This window comes from Magallana gigas, chromosome 3, assembly GCF_963853765.1.
Source record: "Magallana gigas chromosome 3, xbMagGiga1.1, whole genome shotgun sequence".
Taxonomy (NCBI): domain Eukaryota; kingdom Metazoa; phylum Mollusca; class Bivalvia; order Ostreida; family Ostreidae; genus Magallana; species Magallana gigas.
In genome coordinates this window covers 11,480,109-11,495,278 of record NC_088855.1, presented here as the reverse complement: position 1 = coordinate 11,495,278, position 15,170 = coordinate 11,480,109, and the positions used below count along the sequence as shown (strand labels likewise).

At 34.2% G+C, this 15,170-nt stretch overlaps 2 protein-coding genes across 2 annotated transcripts; one reads left to right on the top strand and one right to left on the bottom strand.

Moving 5' to 3' along the window:
- The first annotated feature begins 1,860 nt into the window (after positions 1–1,860).
- LOC117693110 (uncharacterized) lies at positions 1,861–6,375 on the top strand. Its single transcript, XM_066077706.1, has 5 exons — positions 1,861–1,872; positions 4,385–5,296; positions 5,850–5,988; positions 6,108–6,209; positions 6,344–6,375. Exons 1-5 carry the CDS (start codon positions 1,861–1,863, stop codon positions 6,373–6,375), a joined length of 1,197 nt encoding a protein of 398 aa, XP_065933778.1.
- A 9-nt stretch (positions 6,376–6,384) lies between these two features.
- On the bottom strand, positions 6,385–10,253 carry LOC136273299 (uncharacterized). Its single transcript, XM_066077705.1, has 3 exons — positions 9,780–10,253; positions 7,141–8,935; positions 6,385–6,434 (listed from the first exon to the last, which is right to left on the bottom strand). The coding sequence occupies exons 1-3, from the start codon at positions 10,134–10,136 to the stop codon at positions 6,385–6,387; spliced, it is 2,202 nt and encodes a 733-aa protein (XP_065933777.1). The 5' UTR covers positions 10,137–10,253.
- Positions 10,254–15,170: the final 4,917 nt, after the last annotated feature.

Here is a 15,170-nt window from a genome sequence, read left to right as displayed (position 1 = left end):
ATTTTGATATATTAAGATTATTTTGTTACTAGCGATGTGTTTATAGTTTATATACCCCCGTTAAATTCATGTTTTCATAATTCATATCCATTTTACTTAGTCAATAACTAGACGTCGTACGTTATTTTATAAGTATTCCCTCAATAATGGCGAGGTTAATATATAGGACATCGTCTGCTAGACGATCTCTCGTTTCTTTGTTGAATAAAGCAAAGGATTTACAAGATAGTGTTACTTACAGGTTATAAAAACATCCATCACAAATGTTTTAAGTTATTCCGATGTTTATTTTCATGTCATATTTCTTTTTAAGGTTTACTTTGCGCAGTGTACGGTAGTTTTGTACGACACTGTTCGACATAGCTCAGTGTGTGCAGTACCGTACATCGTTCTGATTGGTCAAGCGTCACCGTACAGTTATTTTATTAGTTAATTGAGATCACATGATCAGATCCAAAGGTTATATATATGAGTGCTTTGCTATTATATGGCAGATAATTTGTGACGAGTTCACGAGCGCCAAATATTCAAATCAATAACCCAAGCCTCCCTATCAAGTGTTACCGACACCACCAGCTATAGGCGAGATTTGCGCACCACACAGTTATCTCCCAACACACTGGACACCTGAATATATTATTTCGTAGTAAATTTATAGTATCCTGCCACGCCCCCTTTTTGCCCTTGAAAGTACGGTTGACGCCTAGACCAAAATTAATACAATACAATTAGTGCTTTGACTTGAATATGTTTTGCCATGACTGTACTGTGCTGTTACCAATGATTTAATAAACCATTGTCATTTTACCAAGCCTTGTTCTTTAATCAAAGTATTGCAAATACTTGAAAGCAGTGTCGATCCTGAAATAAAACTACATGTATTTTGTAGCCCCGATTTTTAGATGGCCATCCGTGGGGAGCTTACAATATCAAGTGAATGTGTTCGCAATGATATTATTTTTCTACTTCGAAAGGTAGTCAATCTTTAAAGCTGCCGTGCCATGGTATCACGTGACAGTTAAAAATAGGTCACTTTTTTACCTTAATAAAAATCAAAAAGTGTAACACTACCCCGAAGTTCAATCGTATGTATTATACATTAATTAGATCGGCAATTCGTTCATGTTTATTAGTATTACTGCTAGAATCCTATCGTTATTTGCATAAAATAAATATTATCATTATTTATCGGAAACCCCTTCCACTTCTTTAATTTTATTAAAAATACTACAGTACTGTATTTCTTACTGAAAACAACGGCGCACATGATTCTAGCAGCACTTTTCAAGAAGTTTAGTTCATATGCTTTTGATATTTGCCAAATTCAACATTCATTATATTCGGGGTAGTGTTACACTTTTGCCTTTTTTCGACACACTGACAGAGGAAAGGCCGGTCAAGCCACATACATGTCTATCTGCTTACCTTATAACTATCGCTAATAAAACAAATATCCATGCCCGTATTATCCTGATTATATCCAAACTGACATTCATCTAAATCTTCTGTATCAGTATGAAATAAGTATGATTTCGACCTTGTTTACATGCATTCCGATGATTTGTCTCTAAAGTTTGTCCCAAGTTATTGCTTCCATCACTTTTTGATGATTTTTAATAAAAAGAAGATAAAGAAGTACAGTTGAAATTGATGAAATATCCAAGATATCTTCATTGACAAATTATCCATTTTCACTCATGAAAGTTTTTAGGAACGAAAACAAAATTCTTACGGAGATTTATAATGGGAAATGTTTACATCTTTTCTAGTCTGGTACCCTTCCCACAATTCCGTTCGCGCACTCTCTACATTGAGGTCAGGCACCGGTTAATTTGAACACATGTAATTGCGCAATTCAAAATGGCGGACAAAGTAAGTGTGCGACTCGCATAAAGAACGTGTCTCTTCTCTCTAGTGAAATGGTTTTAGTATTATTTATTTGCCTTATTGTTTTCCTATGTTGATTTTATTATGTTTCCTTTTATTATTTTGCCGTGTCACGCATCTAGAATCGCCGAAACACCTAGAATTCATAATGTAAACAAATTGAGTGTACCAACGGTGGTAAACTTTGGCAGTTATTATTCTTTAACCCAGAGACCGACATCTAAATTGTGGTACAGCATCAGTTACAAGAGGGATCAAACTTTTCGTTGACGCATGGGTCATTTATTGTCGCGTTGTTTTTAATCCATTAATTTGCTCTGATTGTAGGTAATCATTCCTTTACAGTATGCATCGCTTTTTTCTATATAAAACTAGAACTGTCCTAATGGGACTAATACCCCCGCTAGGCTAATTTCAAATGGGACAAATAATTGAATTGAATAATAAAGGTTTGGAACACATACAAAAAAAAATTTCTAGAATTGTAAAAAAAAAAAAATAGTTAACAAAGAAAAATTAAAATCAAAATTGTCAGAATTTCACTGTAAATACATATCTATAACAGTAATACTTTTACAAATGTATGTATTTGATGATATATTTTTTTAATTTAATTGATTTAAAGAAAAACCAACAAAATGACAATAATCCCTCCCTTTGCAGTGAATAGAAATACCAGTAGCCAAGCAATGCTCTTCTGTTGATAAAACTTTCAATATCTTTCTAATAAGAGTCTTGACAGATGCAATTAGTTGTTTCAAATTTTCCTCACTTTCTCCTATGGCACAATGGAACTCCATATCAGAAAATTGATCCCATAGGACTATGATTTTCTTTGATGAACTTGTTAAATTTAATAAACTCCCAAAACATTACCATAATTACCATACTATGTAAAAATATGTAAAAAAAGAAAATTTAATATTACAAACAATTTTAAAATTGCCAAAACACTACAATCATATCAGTAATTTTGAATTTCATTAAAATTAATGCCCAATAGGGTCACTTCATCAATTTACTTGACAAATAAATTTAAACAACCTCTAAAAATAGTTTAACTTCTTTATTAATAATTATATTATTTATTTCCTTATAATGATAGACCTTTTGGTTTACATGAAACAGTTTTAAAATAGCCCCAAAACCATCACCCACTTTACAGATTATCAATTTCCCCTAAACACATGCTCCATCTGAACCATGGCTCAGATAATGGCTCCCTTGGGACAAATGAATTCAGCCACACTTGTCTTTGATGTTCTTATTAGCTCCTAAGAATTTATCATTGACAAACAAAAACTTTGCATTGTCAGTTGATAGAACACTTATAAAAAATAATTTCTTTTTTATTAATTAAGACATAAAGACAAAAAACTCCATCTGGATGTATTTATATAAATATATTTTAGAGTGTTTTCTATTAATTAATTAATAAAATCTGTAAGGATTACCTCCCTTACTTTTCAACATTAGTGTACAATATATAGAATAAGGAAAATGAAAACTGTCATAAAATCATTAAATCTTGTCTGATCTTAAAAAAAATTCCAGGTGCACATCTTCAGATGGTGTTCAACATATGTACAAATTTTCAAACTGTTCCATGCAGTAATAAAAAATTCTATAGGGGGGACAAAGTTGCGTCTACAGACAGACGGACAGACGGACGGACAGACAGACGGACGGACGGACAGGGTGAAACCAATATACCCCCCTAAACTTCGTTTGCGGGGGTATAAATACATTTTAATCCCTTAAAAATATGAATGTAAATGTAAAAACGTAGTGTCACTCAATTCTTTGAATCTCTTTTACTCAGGAGACTTGTGGGTTCGAATCCCACACTGCTTAAATATAATTTAAAGCAGTTATAATGGTTTAGTCTCCTTTTCTTCCCTCAGCTCTCACATCAGACAATATTTTTGTTCACTTAGCAGTATTAAATGATAATTCGTGATAGAGTGTTTAATAGGCCCCGTACTGCCATGTTCCTGACTACAGATTAATGGTTAATGGTTAATGGACCCCGGTTCGAATCCTAGTCTGGTTCTTTTAAGTGATTTATTCCACGCTGTTACATTATGTGCCATGTTTTGATAGCCAGGACCAGATAGCTCTGCCAGTAGAGCACCTAAATAGTAATTCAGGGGGTTCACGTTCAAATCCTGGTTTGGCCAATCATTAAATCTCCCATCTTGTTCCTTCATACTAAATGCTATGTTGGTTATTTAATAAGCCGTCTTTTAATTTCATGTGTCCTCTTTATTTTGATTTTGATTTACATGCGTCTTTTTTATTTATAACTGAGTTATCATGTGTCCTCTCTGGGTTTTCATGTGTCTTTTTGATTTTTAATTGGTTTTTCATTTGTCTTTTTCATTCTTTATAAATTTCTCTTATTCTTCTTGCTTCTCATCAATATTGAACTATCCTGTCTTAAACAGCATGAACAAAGATGCTCAATAAAGGTCATCTTTTCTCCATCTTTCTTTAGGCTGGTATTTGCATCATCGAGGAGAACATTAAGTTTAAAAGAGGATTGCAGTTACTGAATTTACATTGTGGTACAGACATTAACTATCTGAAACCAAAGCAAGTTGTAACGATAAAGCAAGCCTTAAAAAATGATTGCATATCAGTGTTACCAACTGGATATGGGAAATCACTGATATTTGAAATTCTTCCCTTTGTGGACTTTTCATTCTATGATCGACAGTGTTTAGTTCTGTTGATATGCCCATTGAATGTTATCATTGAGCAAGAAATTGCAAAACTTGGGGCCAAGTCCATAAGAGCATCAGACCTCCTTTATAAGGATGAGAGTAAAGACTTGACACCAATATTGTACATTGTTGGCCATCCAGAAGATATCACACAGCCATCTATTTTAGAAGAAGTTTCTCGACTTAACAGACGGACATTCATTGTTGTGGACGAAGCTCACTTGGTGCCTCAGTGGGGGGAAGAATTCAGACCAATGTTTAAAAACATCTGCAATTTGAAGTCCATTAACTCACATCTTACATCTATCTTAGACCTTACAGCCACTGCTTCCGTTAAAGTTCAGAAATCTATAGCTTCACATCTCACCATGAAGAAGCCAGTTTTTCTCAGATCATTACCTGTTCTTAACAGCAACATTAAGATGACTATTCAAGAGCGTCCTTCTTCAACTGGTGGAAATAACAGAGTCCAGTCTGCATATGACTACATTTTCAAACCTGTATTTATTAATCTTCTTATGAATATGAATTCTTTCCCTCTGACAATAATCTATTCCAAGCTTAAATGGTGTGCTTATGGGTATGATCTAGCAAAACGCATACTGAAAGAGGAGATGTATAATGGTACTCCTTGTCCAGAAAACAGCTGTGTCGTACAGTATCACTCAACGCAACCCGAAAATGTATGTTTTACTCTAAGATTTACAATTTCTTTATGATGTAATTACCAGTGTGCTTTATTTCTGTGTATAACAAAATGAGGAAAAAATTGTAATTTTAATTCATAGTTTCCAACAATAAACACTTGATGAATATAGAAAGGTAGATTATCGAGCTTATTGATATTCCAAAATCTCAGCTTAACAAGCTAGAGAGCTGTGCAACATGAATTGCTGGTTGCTACTTGAAATTATACATGCATAATCAGTCAATTGTGTACCGGTAATGTACTAGGTACCTTCATGCATCTTGTACGTGTACTGGTACATTAAGCTAAAAATTCAGGACCAAGAAATATTTAAAGTGTTGAAATAATTTACAAAGTACTTTGATGAAAATTTACCCAATGCATGCTTAGATATCTATCCTTATTTGTGTCTTAATTTTCTTCAGAACTAGATATTATATCAATGAATACCATAATAAATAGTCTACCTCTACATAATCAAAATTATGTACAACAATTTGATGGCTTTGTGTAAGAATTTCTGTTGAATTATTATCAATACCTAATAGGTAAATTCACAAATTATTGAGGACTTAAAAAGCAACAAGAAGGTTAAAGTTGTGTTGGCCACTGTTGCTCTGGGAATGGGTGCCGACCTTCGAAATGTGAAGCATGTGATTCATGCTGGCCCACCAACCAGTCCAGAAGGTAATCTTAAGAAGAAGAGTTAATCAAATCAGGTCCTAGTTTGCATAACCTTCTGATTCATTAAATAACAGTATTTCAATGATTAATACCTTTACCATGTTCACTCTATTTTTGAACAGTCTATGTACAAGAGGTTGGACGAGCTGGAAGAGATGGCCAGGCAGCAGAAGCCAAGTTATATTTCAATAACTCTGATTTAGCAGAGAAGCCTATTGATAACAGTATTATAGAGTTCATTAGATCAAAGTCATGCAGGAGACAGCATCTATCTGCATATTTTGATGCACCCTTTGAAAGTGTGGATAACTGTTGCGATGTTTGTTGTAAGGAAGGAGCAAATGTTATTGGTTTTAAGGTTCCTTTGCTGGAACAAAGGCATTATGTTAGACTTTCTCTTCAGACATACATAAATGCCGACCCTTCAGGAGAGTTAGGATTTATTATGTCTGAAGAAAAAGTCCAGATTATTGTTGATTGTTTTGAATTCATTAAAGATGAATCATATCTTTCTAAATTTCTAAATTCAAGTGTTCCTGAGTCAGTTTCTAGTTCACTTTTTGCTATCTTATCATCATTTCAAAATGACTGAACACTGTACAGTACATGCTGTAAATGGATGGATACATTGTGTATGTTTATATTGCTTTATGTCAGTTAACTTATTTTCTTTCTTCATTTTGCAATTCCAAGTTCTAATAACACATTGATTTGCCACAAATGTTTATATGTATCCTTTAAACTGTGATTCTTGCTTAATATGCATGAATATTAATGAAACCAGGATATACTAAACTAGAATAATAAGTATGATTAGTATATGAGCACATTATGATGACTGTCACATTGAAATTCATATTTAAGGACTTATTAATGAAGAATTCTATCCTTAGCATTTTTTTTTCAATTGGCAAGTTATATTCATAATAGTAAAATCAATTGTAAATTCACAGATTGTTGTATTTTGACAGAAGCTTCAGAATCTATATATATTTAACTTCAAAACCCATTTGCCTGTACTTAAACAGCAAATGAAAGGAGGTATAATATGATGACTGCTATATTTAACCCATTTACAAGTATATGCATGTATATGTAAGGTGTAAATCTGTCTATATAAAGAACATGTACTTACATATGTTTCATGCAGCCTACTTTCCAGAGTCATAGTCCAGTATACTTTTATGATGTTCCACCCAGGCCTTGTATTTATTGTCATTGATAGAGAACAGTCAAGAGGACTAGTTAGTCCTTTGAAAAATTCAAAACTCCTTCCTGGTGTATAGACAAATGGATTGACTTCCATTATATCTTGTATCATTTTTATTTCATCGTCATTTGCATTTTTCAATTTGTGGTGATGAGATCTCAAAATTACATTAGTGTCTGTGTCATAATGATGAGAGATGGCATCCATTCCAGCTAACGCTTTTGATCTTTTAACAATAATTTCAGGTGTTTTGTTTGATCCTAGGCTTTTAAGCATACTTTTGGTCTTTTTGACCATATGCTCCATATGCAGATCTGCAGGGATAGATGAGTCTAGTTTCCCCTGTGTATTCACAAACAGACCATGAATTGACTGATATGAAGTCTGAAGGCTATATGATGCCTGGTGAAAGCAAAGGAAACGCAAAATTTCCAAAGCATATTTTGAGTTATTGTTCACTGTTTTAAACATCATCATCATACATTTCATAACAGTCATCAGTCTAGCTCTATCGGGGGATTTGCAAACATCCTGAAATTCTAGGAACATTAATCCCAATTCCATCACTAACACTCCATACTTATATACATCATCTTTTGTATTTTGATTTGTAGTACTTGGATTTTGGGGATTTGATAATGGGATGTGAATCTGAATCTGTGTCCCATCTGGTAACATCAAATTTAAAGTTTTGTGTGTGCAGGTAATTTGCTGATCTCTCTTGAATATATATTCATCAAGGAAAGTTTCAAGGACTTCTTCCTGCCATTTTTTCAGTTCTGACGGGTCGGATGGAGGTTTGTTTTTGGTCAATGTTGAAGCCCTGTCTTTAATGCCAAAAAACTCCATTAGAGCGGCAGCTATGTAGGATTTTACAAAACTCACAACAAAGTCCTTGTCATCATCATAATGATTTTTTACATCTTCATGTACAGAGGATCTGTTTAACTTGACTTTTTCTCCATTTAATGTCCCTTTATCAAATGTTTTCTTCTTAAAAAGTACTTTAAACATCAATTCAAGAAAGTTCATTGATGTATGGAATAGTTCAAAACTGATGGGATATAGATTCTCAAATCTTTCCTTGGCTGTGTATGCACCACCTCTAAGAGTTTTTGCACCTGAAAATCTTTCCCGTGTTAACTGATCACTACCAATTTGGATAGAGTCGAAACTGGTTTCTGATTTTTCATTTATTTCTGTAACAAATTCCTGATAAGAGTCCAAAATTTTGACTACATCGCTGTAGCATTGCTCATTTAAAGGTTGGACAGGAAGGAGAATGGATCCATTTTTCTTTTGAATAATGTCTGGGTATTCAGGCCTAATATCAGTTGTAGCAAGAAAGGACAATGCTGGAATAAGTTCTTTAGCTACTTTGGCAATGTGACAGGTATAATTAGTCTTCAGAGCAGCAATATCAGATTCAGATGGTAATATATGTGTCAGATCAAGACCTCTAACTGGTCCTTGAGGGACATCAGAGTATTGAGAAAATTCACAATTTTGAATAATAGCACACGATGCAAACCAGTGGTACTGTTGACTTTGCTTTTCATTGCTACGTTGAAACTTTTTTCCAACACGAAAATTCACATTGTCACCTATGAGACGGTACTTTTTTCCATTCTTTAGTTCGTTAAGAATGTTTTCATAACAGCTATCACCAACTTCCTCTATGACCCTCAGTAATGTGGAGTATGAGCTTGTTATGCCGATGGGTTCCAATCGATCAAATACCTTAAATAATTTTTGAAAAAATTATTATCATTTACTGAAAAGCATATGTATAATGTTTAGTTGTTTTTTTGAATGAATAAATATATAGACGTATGATCATATAAGGCAATATTTGAAAGACAGGCATTCAAACTTAAAAGGACCATTCATAAAAATTGACGTTTATTCAATAAATGTCACTGTATTGTCATTGATTTACTTGGTATGCTCCAGGAAGACACCAACTTAAGAAGCTATTGAAAAACAAAACAAACTCAATTAAAATCATATGAGAGTCATTAGATGTCAAGATAATCTATGAAATGCAAAAATAATAATGATAAAATGAAAAAAAATACAAAAAGAATAAGTTTTAAGAGAGAAAAAAATTATAAAAAAGAAAAGGAATAAGAAAGAGATTAAATAAAGAATGGAGACTTTGCCAAGTAATATACACTACTTTTAACCATTCAAATAAGCAGTGGTGGGATTTGAACCCACAAGTTTCCATAAGACTGTTAGTTGATGCTCACAGTAAAGCAGACATACATCTATATCAAGTAGCACATGCAATTTATTACATACAAGAGATATTGCAACACAGACAACAAGGGAAGGGTAGGTACTGAGTAAGTTTAGATGGAAGTTCTAATATCTAGGTCAGATCACAGATTCTGATTTACCAACAGGAACATGCATAATGATGAAAATACAAAAAATGTCAGGGTATATTTAATGATTTTCAAGTAATATTGTTTTCTGTTAACCCATAGTTAAAAATGTACCAGCACATTTAAGAAATTATCAGAGCTAACAATATAGCACCATGACATTCATAACTAGCAATTATGACTAGGCTTTTTACCTTTTCATGAGTCTGTTCATCTTTCAGCACAATAGCCAGAACTCTCTGAACCAAACTCAGCTTATGGTACCGTTCCTGCATTAATATGCTGTAGATCAGTCCAAGTTTTGGCACCAAGTTTTCTGAGAGACTGTCTGTCGTCACCTTATTTCTTGACATAACAGTAAGCAATATATTTGCTAAAGTAGGCTGGCAAACAACCATTTCACCAACAACATCAGCCCACTGAAACGACTGCAAATCTTCAAAAGACTTGTTATACAAAACAGACTTATTATTTGTAATTAAGGCAGCGTCTGAATTGATACCATCTTTGACGATTTTTTCTACTTCCTTTCGCGTTTGTTTGATTGCCATAACTTTCGCTGCAATGTCATTGGCATTACCATGAGTAACTGTGCTTAAAAGATCTGCTCTGTCTTGAAGGCTTATGCTTCGGTCTGCTTGTTGTATGGTATATGTTGAACTCCTATATAAGTGTCAAATTTATCAAAAATTATATTTTTCAAAATGTAATTTCACCCTCTTTTTTATAATAGATATGGGGTTGGTCAAATAATTAGTTTCATCAATCAGAGGCAATATATACATCCTACTCAGTATGATCATTTATGTGATAATATGATACTAACAAATGTATTATGATATGCATAAGTATATATAATAGAAAATCAGATATTGAATTAAATACATCACAACTGGAACTTCAGGTTCTGTAAAAGTTGATTTGCTGTGGCTACAAATAGGTGGTGTCTGTGTGAAAACAGATGTTATAGAAGGTGGATCTGATAGCTCCAAAAACAAGGACTTGTTCCTCTTGTATTGTTGTCTACATGAGTCTCCTTTGAATTAAGCAGAATATAAAATTTATGAATATTGAAAACATTATTTTTCATAACTTGACGCAAAAAGATCAAATACAATTTGATAAACAGTGTATCATGTTCAGAAAGATGTCAAAAGATATTTATCCTTTTTCAATAGCATTTTTGCATTAAATTACAGTTATATTCAATAAGTACACCAGTGCCTGTGGAAAAAAAGGAGTTGACACATACACTGTAATCTTATATGTCAATAATTCTGAACAACATACCGGCTCTTAACCAACCATGCACTTCAGAGAGGTGTGTGGCACAGTTCTGCCAGAACTCCTCAGAGTTAGAAAGAGGCACTCCACAGTTCTTAGTTACATAAGTCCTTAGAGTGCCTCTTTCTTCCTGAGTCCACTGTTGATTCCGTGCATTTTCCTTGGCAAACTGTCATAAATTATTAGAATTATTCATATATAACAGTTAATGCAAAGTTGATTGGTTCATATAATTGCAGCTCAAATCAACATTATAAGTGTATTATTTCAAATGAATTAGATTGTAAGATAAAGATTTTATTTCTGAAAAACCTTATGGGGCTGCATTGGAGTTGCTCCTGTAGGGGTACCTCTGGGTCTTTTTGACTGGCGTGTTCTCACTGGGGACTTGCACAATGAATAGTTGTGAAAGGATATAAAGGAAGGATATTCCTGCAACAATATTTAGCATTTAAGTTCAAGAGCTCTTCCAGTAAAATGAAACAATTCATTATCAAATACAAAACAAAATGCAAAATTAATTGAAAGTTGTGACTCTTGACATGTTTATAGAAATATATTTAAATTTAATCTACACAATTTGTACGAGTTTGTGGTGCTAAATACATTGGTTAGAGCAGAATGCAGTATATCCTCAATATCTATAAAGAGAGAAAAATGAAAAAGACAAATGAAAAACCAATTAAAAATCAAAAAGACACATGAAAACCCAGAGAGGACACATGATAACTCAGTTATAAATAAAAAAGACGCATGTAAATCAAAATCAAAATAAAGAGGACACATGAAATTAAAAGACGGCTTATTAAATAACCAACATAGCATTTAGTATGAAGGAACAAGATGGGAGATTTAATGATTGGCCAAACCAGGATTTGAACGTGAACCCCCTGAATTACTATTTAGGTGCTCTACTGGCAGAGCTATCTGGTCCTGGCTATCAAAACATGGCACATAATGTAACAGCGTGGAATAAATCACTTAAAAGAACCAGACTAGGATTCGAACCGGGGTCCATTAACCATTAACCATTAATCTGTAGTCAGGAACATGGCAGTACGGGGCCTATTAAACACTCTATCACGAATTATCATTTAATACTGCTAAGTGAACAAAAATATTGTCTGATGTGAGAGCTGAGGGAAGAAAAGGAGACTAAACCATTATAACTGCTTTAAATTATATTTAAGCAGTGTGGGATTCGAACCCACAAGTCTCCTGAGTAAAACAGATTCAAAGAATTGAGTGACACTACGTTTTTACATTTACATTCATATTTTTAAGGGATTAAAATGTATTTTTATATAGAAAAAAGCGATGCATACTGTAAAGGAATGATTACCTACAATCAGAGCAAATTAATGGATTAAAAACAACGCGACAATAAATGACCCATGCGTCAACGAAAAGTTTGATCCCTCTTGTAACTGATGCTGTACCACAATTTAGATGTCGGTCTCTGGGTTAAAGAATAATAACTGCCAAAGTTTACCACCGTTGGTACACTCAATTTGTTTACATTATGAATTCTAGGTGTTTCGGCGATTCTAGATGCGTGACACGGCAAAATAATAAAAGGAAACATAATAAAATCAACATAGGAAAACAATAAGGCAAATAAATAATACTAAAACCATTTCACTAGAGAGAAGAGACACGTTCTTTATGCGAGTCGCACACTTACTTTGTCCGCCATTTTGAATTGCGCAATTACATGTGTTCAAATTAACCGGTGCCTGACCTCAATGTAGAGAGTGCGCGAACGGAATTGTGGGAAGGGTACCAGACTAACATCTTTTCTACATTCGGAAGTACTCGGGACACCTCGCGCAATTTTTCAACGTTATCATCCGGGCTTATTAAAGGCCGATACAATTCAAAATTTCAGTAGACTTTCTATTTTGTAATGTGTATTGAAACCTGAAGCGGTAGAGGGGGCGTTTCAAAACAGATAATCTTTTCATATTTTTTCATTTCATTTTTAAGGATGAACGTAGTTTGGGCACAAAGGTATAATTTATTATTATCGAAATATCAAGCGGAAAGTGGTGGAAGCAAAATCTCGGGACAGGGGATACGTATATGATCTTCTCTATTAAACATGTATGTGACGTCATCAATGATAACTATAGCGAGCCCAGCCGGCGAGCGAAGCGAGCTCTAAGAACCAGTGTGCGCGGGAAAAAGAACGAACATAACCTACAGTTCATCAAACAAAATGATTTGGCTACGTCCCATAATGCTTCTCTAATGTTTTCACCCGTGGTGCTATGCCAATAATGGCCGACTTTTAACTGGTAATTAAGGGTGTCATAAGGTTTGAAGACACGTTTTGTGTACCGCATATTGTTTGGCGAGACTCAAGAGATTTGTTACATGCTGCCATACCTCCGTATTGAGTCGAGATACGTGAACAAAGACGAACAAAGTCATTGATGACGTCACGGTGCTCTCGCGCTATATTTCCCGCGATAAATTTAGAGGTGGATCAAACATCTGTAATGAGTGTATAGACTGCGATACCTGCCTCATTGACATATGGTATGTTTTTAAAAAAATTTTTATAGAGATTATAGAAATACATGTACAGTAGTTGGCCATAAATGAGTTCGCAAAATGGCCGACGTTTACATAGGTCTCGTAATCACCTGAATTTTTTGGACCAATTGTTTATAACAACAAAGTAAAAATGACTTAGCATACATATATGTTACTGTGTATTATATCCCTGGGAGTGAAATAATCATAGAATTTTCTAGGTTTAGCGATGTACAGGCTTTGTATTGAATAAAACGGGAGACTACTCGAAATGTAAACAACAACTCTTCCTAGGTCACGAAAAATTCGGGTTTCATTTTTTGACCTTTGTAGTTGTGTAATCAATATTTTTCCTATGGTTTAATGATATTAATGTCTGAACGTTATGTATGCCCAAAATTGTAATGATATTGTGTTCCTTTACGATCTAATTAATTGGACATAGAATTCGTGTTATCTTTTTTTGACAAACTATCGGCGATTTGTAAAGTGCCGAACAACGACTGGTGAGAAGCAGTCTGATTACGGTTTTATTCAACACCATAGACTCTGATCTTGCAGTAAATCAAGCTTTTCAATTCTTAAAAGCATATTTTCTGTTATTTCTTGGGATTCTAAAACGGCATTCGGTCATCTAGCGGTGCCCTTTTTCTACAACTTTTACTTCGAGGTACAATTTTAGCCTTACTCCGGTCTTAAGTATTTAAAAACTTTACCTCACAGTTTTTGCTGTATATTCCGATCATCCTTCCAGTTTAAAACAATAAAAAATCCAACATCTGACATTTGTATGACGATTTGTTTCTGCCTTCCCCAATTTTTTCTCCGGTTGGGTGCCATGTCGGTTTGCAGACGATAATTGTTTACCAAAGGGGGATAACTCAAAAAATAACATCGGCGAAAGCAGTAAAAAAGTCGGAGAATCACCGGACGAATTTTTGATTCTGGTTATCGTAGAAAATAGGCTTTATATTCTTTTTTAAATCTACCTTACAAAAAAAAGTATGTTACGGCGGCCATTTTGCGAACTCATTTATGGCACGCGACTGTATATTATAACTAACAAGAGCCATACTTTACGGTCATATCGATCCATTTTTAAGCTAATTGTGCATGAATGTACAGAAGGCAGGTAAGTATATGAGTAGGGAGGAAATAAACAAAAGGACATTTTGAACTAAATAAAAAGGAATAATATGAAAAAATAAACAGTTAAACATTATGTAGATATTGCATATAGTCAGACCATTAAATTTAAAAGTGGGAAATTACAAACCTACACACAGGGACCTCTCTCTCTCTCCGGGGGTAGGGGGTTGCGCTGTGTGTATCATTAAGATTAGTAAAAAATTACTAAAAGTCGGCCATTATTGGCATAGCACCACGGGTGAAACCATTAGAGAGCATTATATGGGACGTAGACAAACAATTTTGTTTGATGAACTGTAGGTGTAGCTCGTTCTTTCACCCCCGCGCACACTAGTTCTTAGGAATTTTAACACTAAGAGTTGCCTTATCATACCTGCGTAATGTGTTTGAATATGTTCCCTACAGTTGCGCGTGCTGTGTGGTGTCTTTTATAAAGGTTAGTTACCCTAACGTAGCCGTTATGTTGACGTGTCGTTACATGACGTTTTTGGCCTTTATGGTAGGTCTTCAACACTTCCGGTTGCATAAGATTTCCGATCACGCCTAAGAATGATTCTGCGGTGTCATATTACATTCAGTAATGAATAATATGAATTTAGAAAAGCTGGCTTATT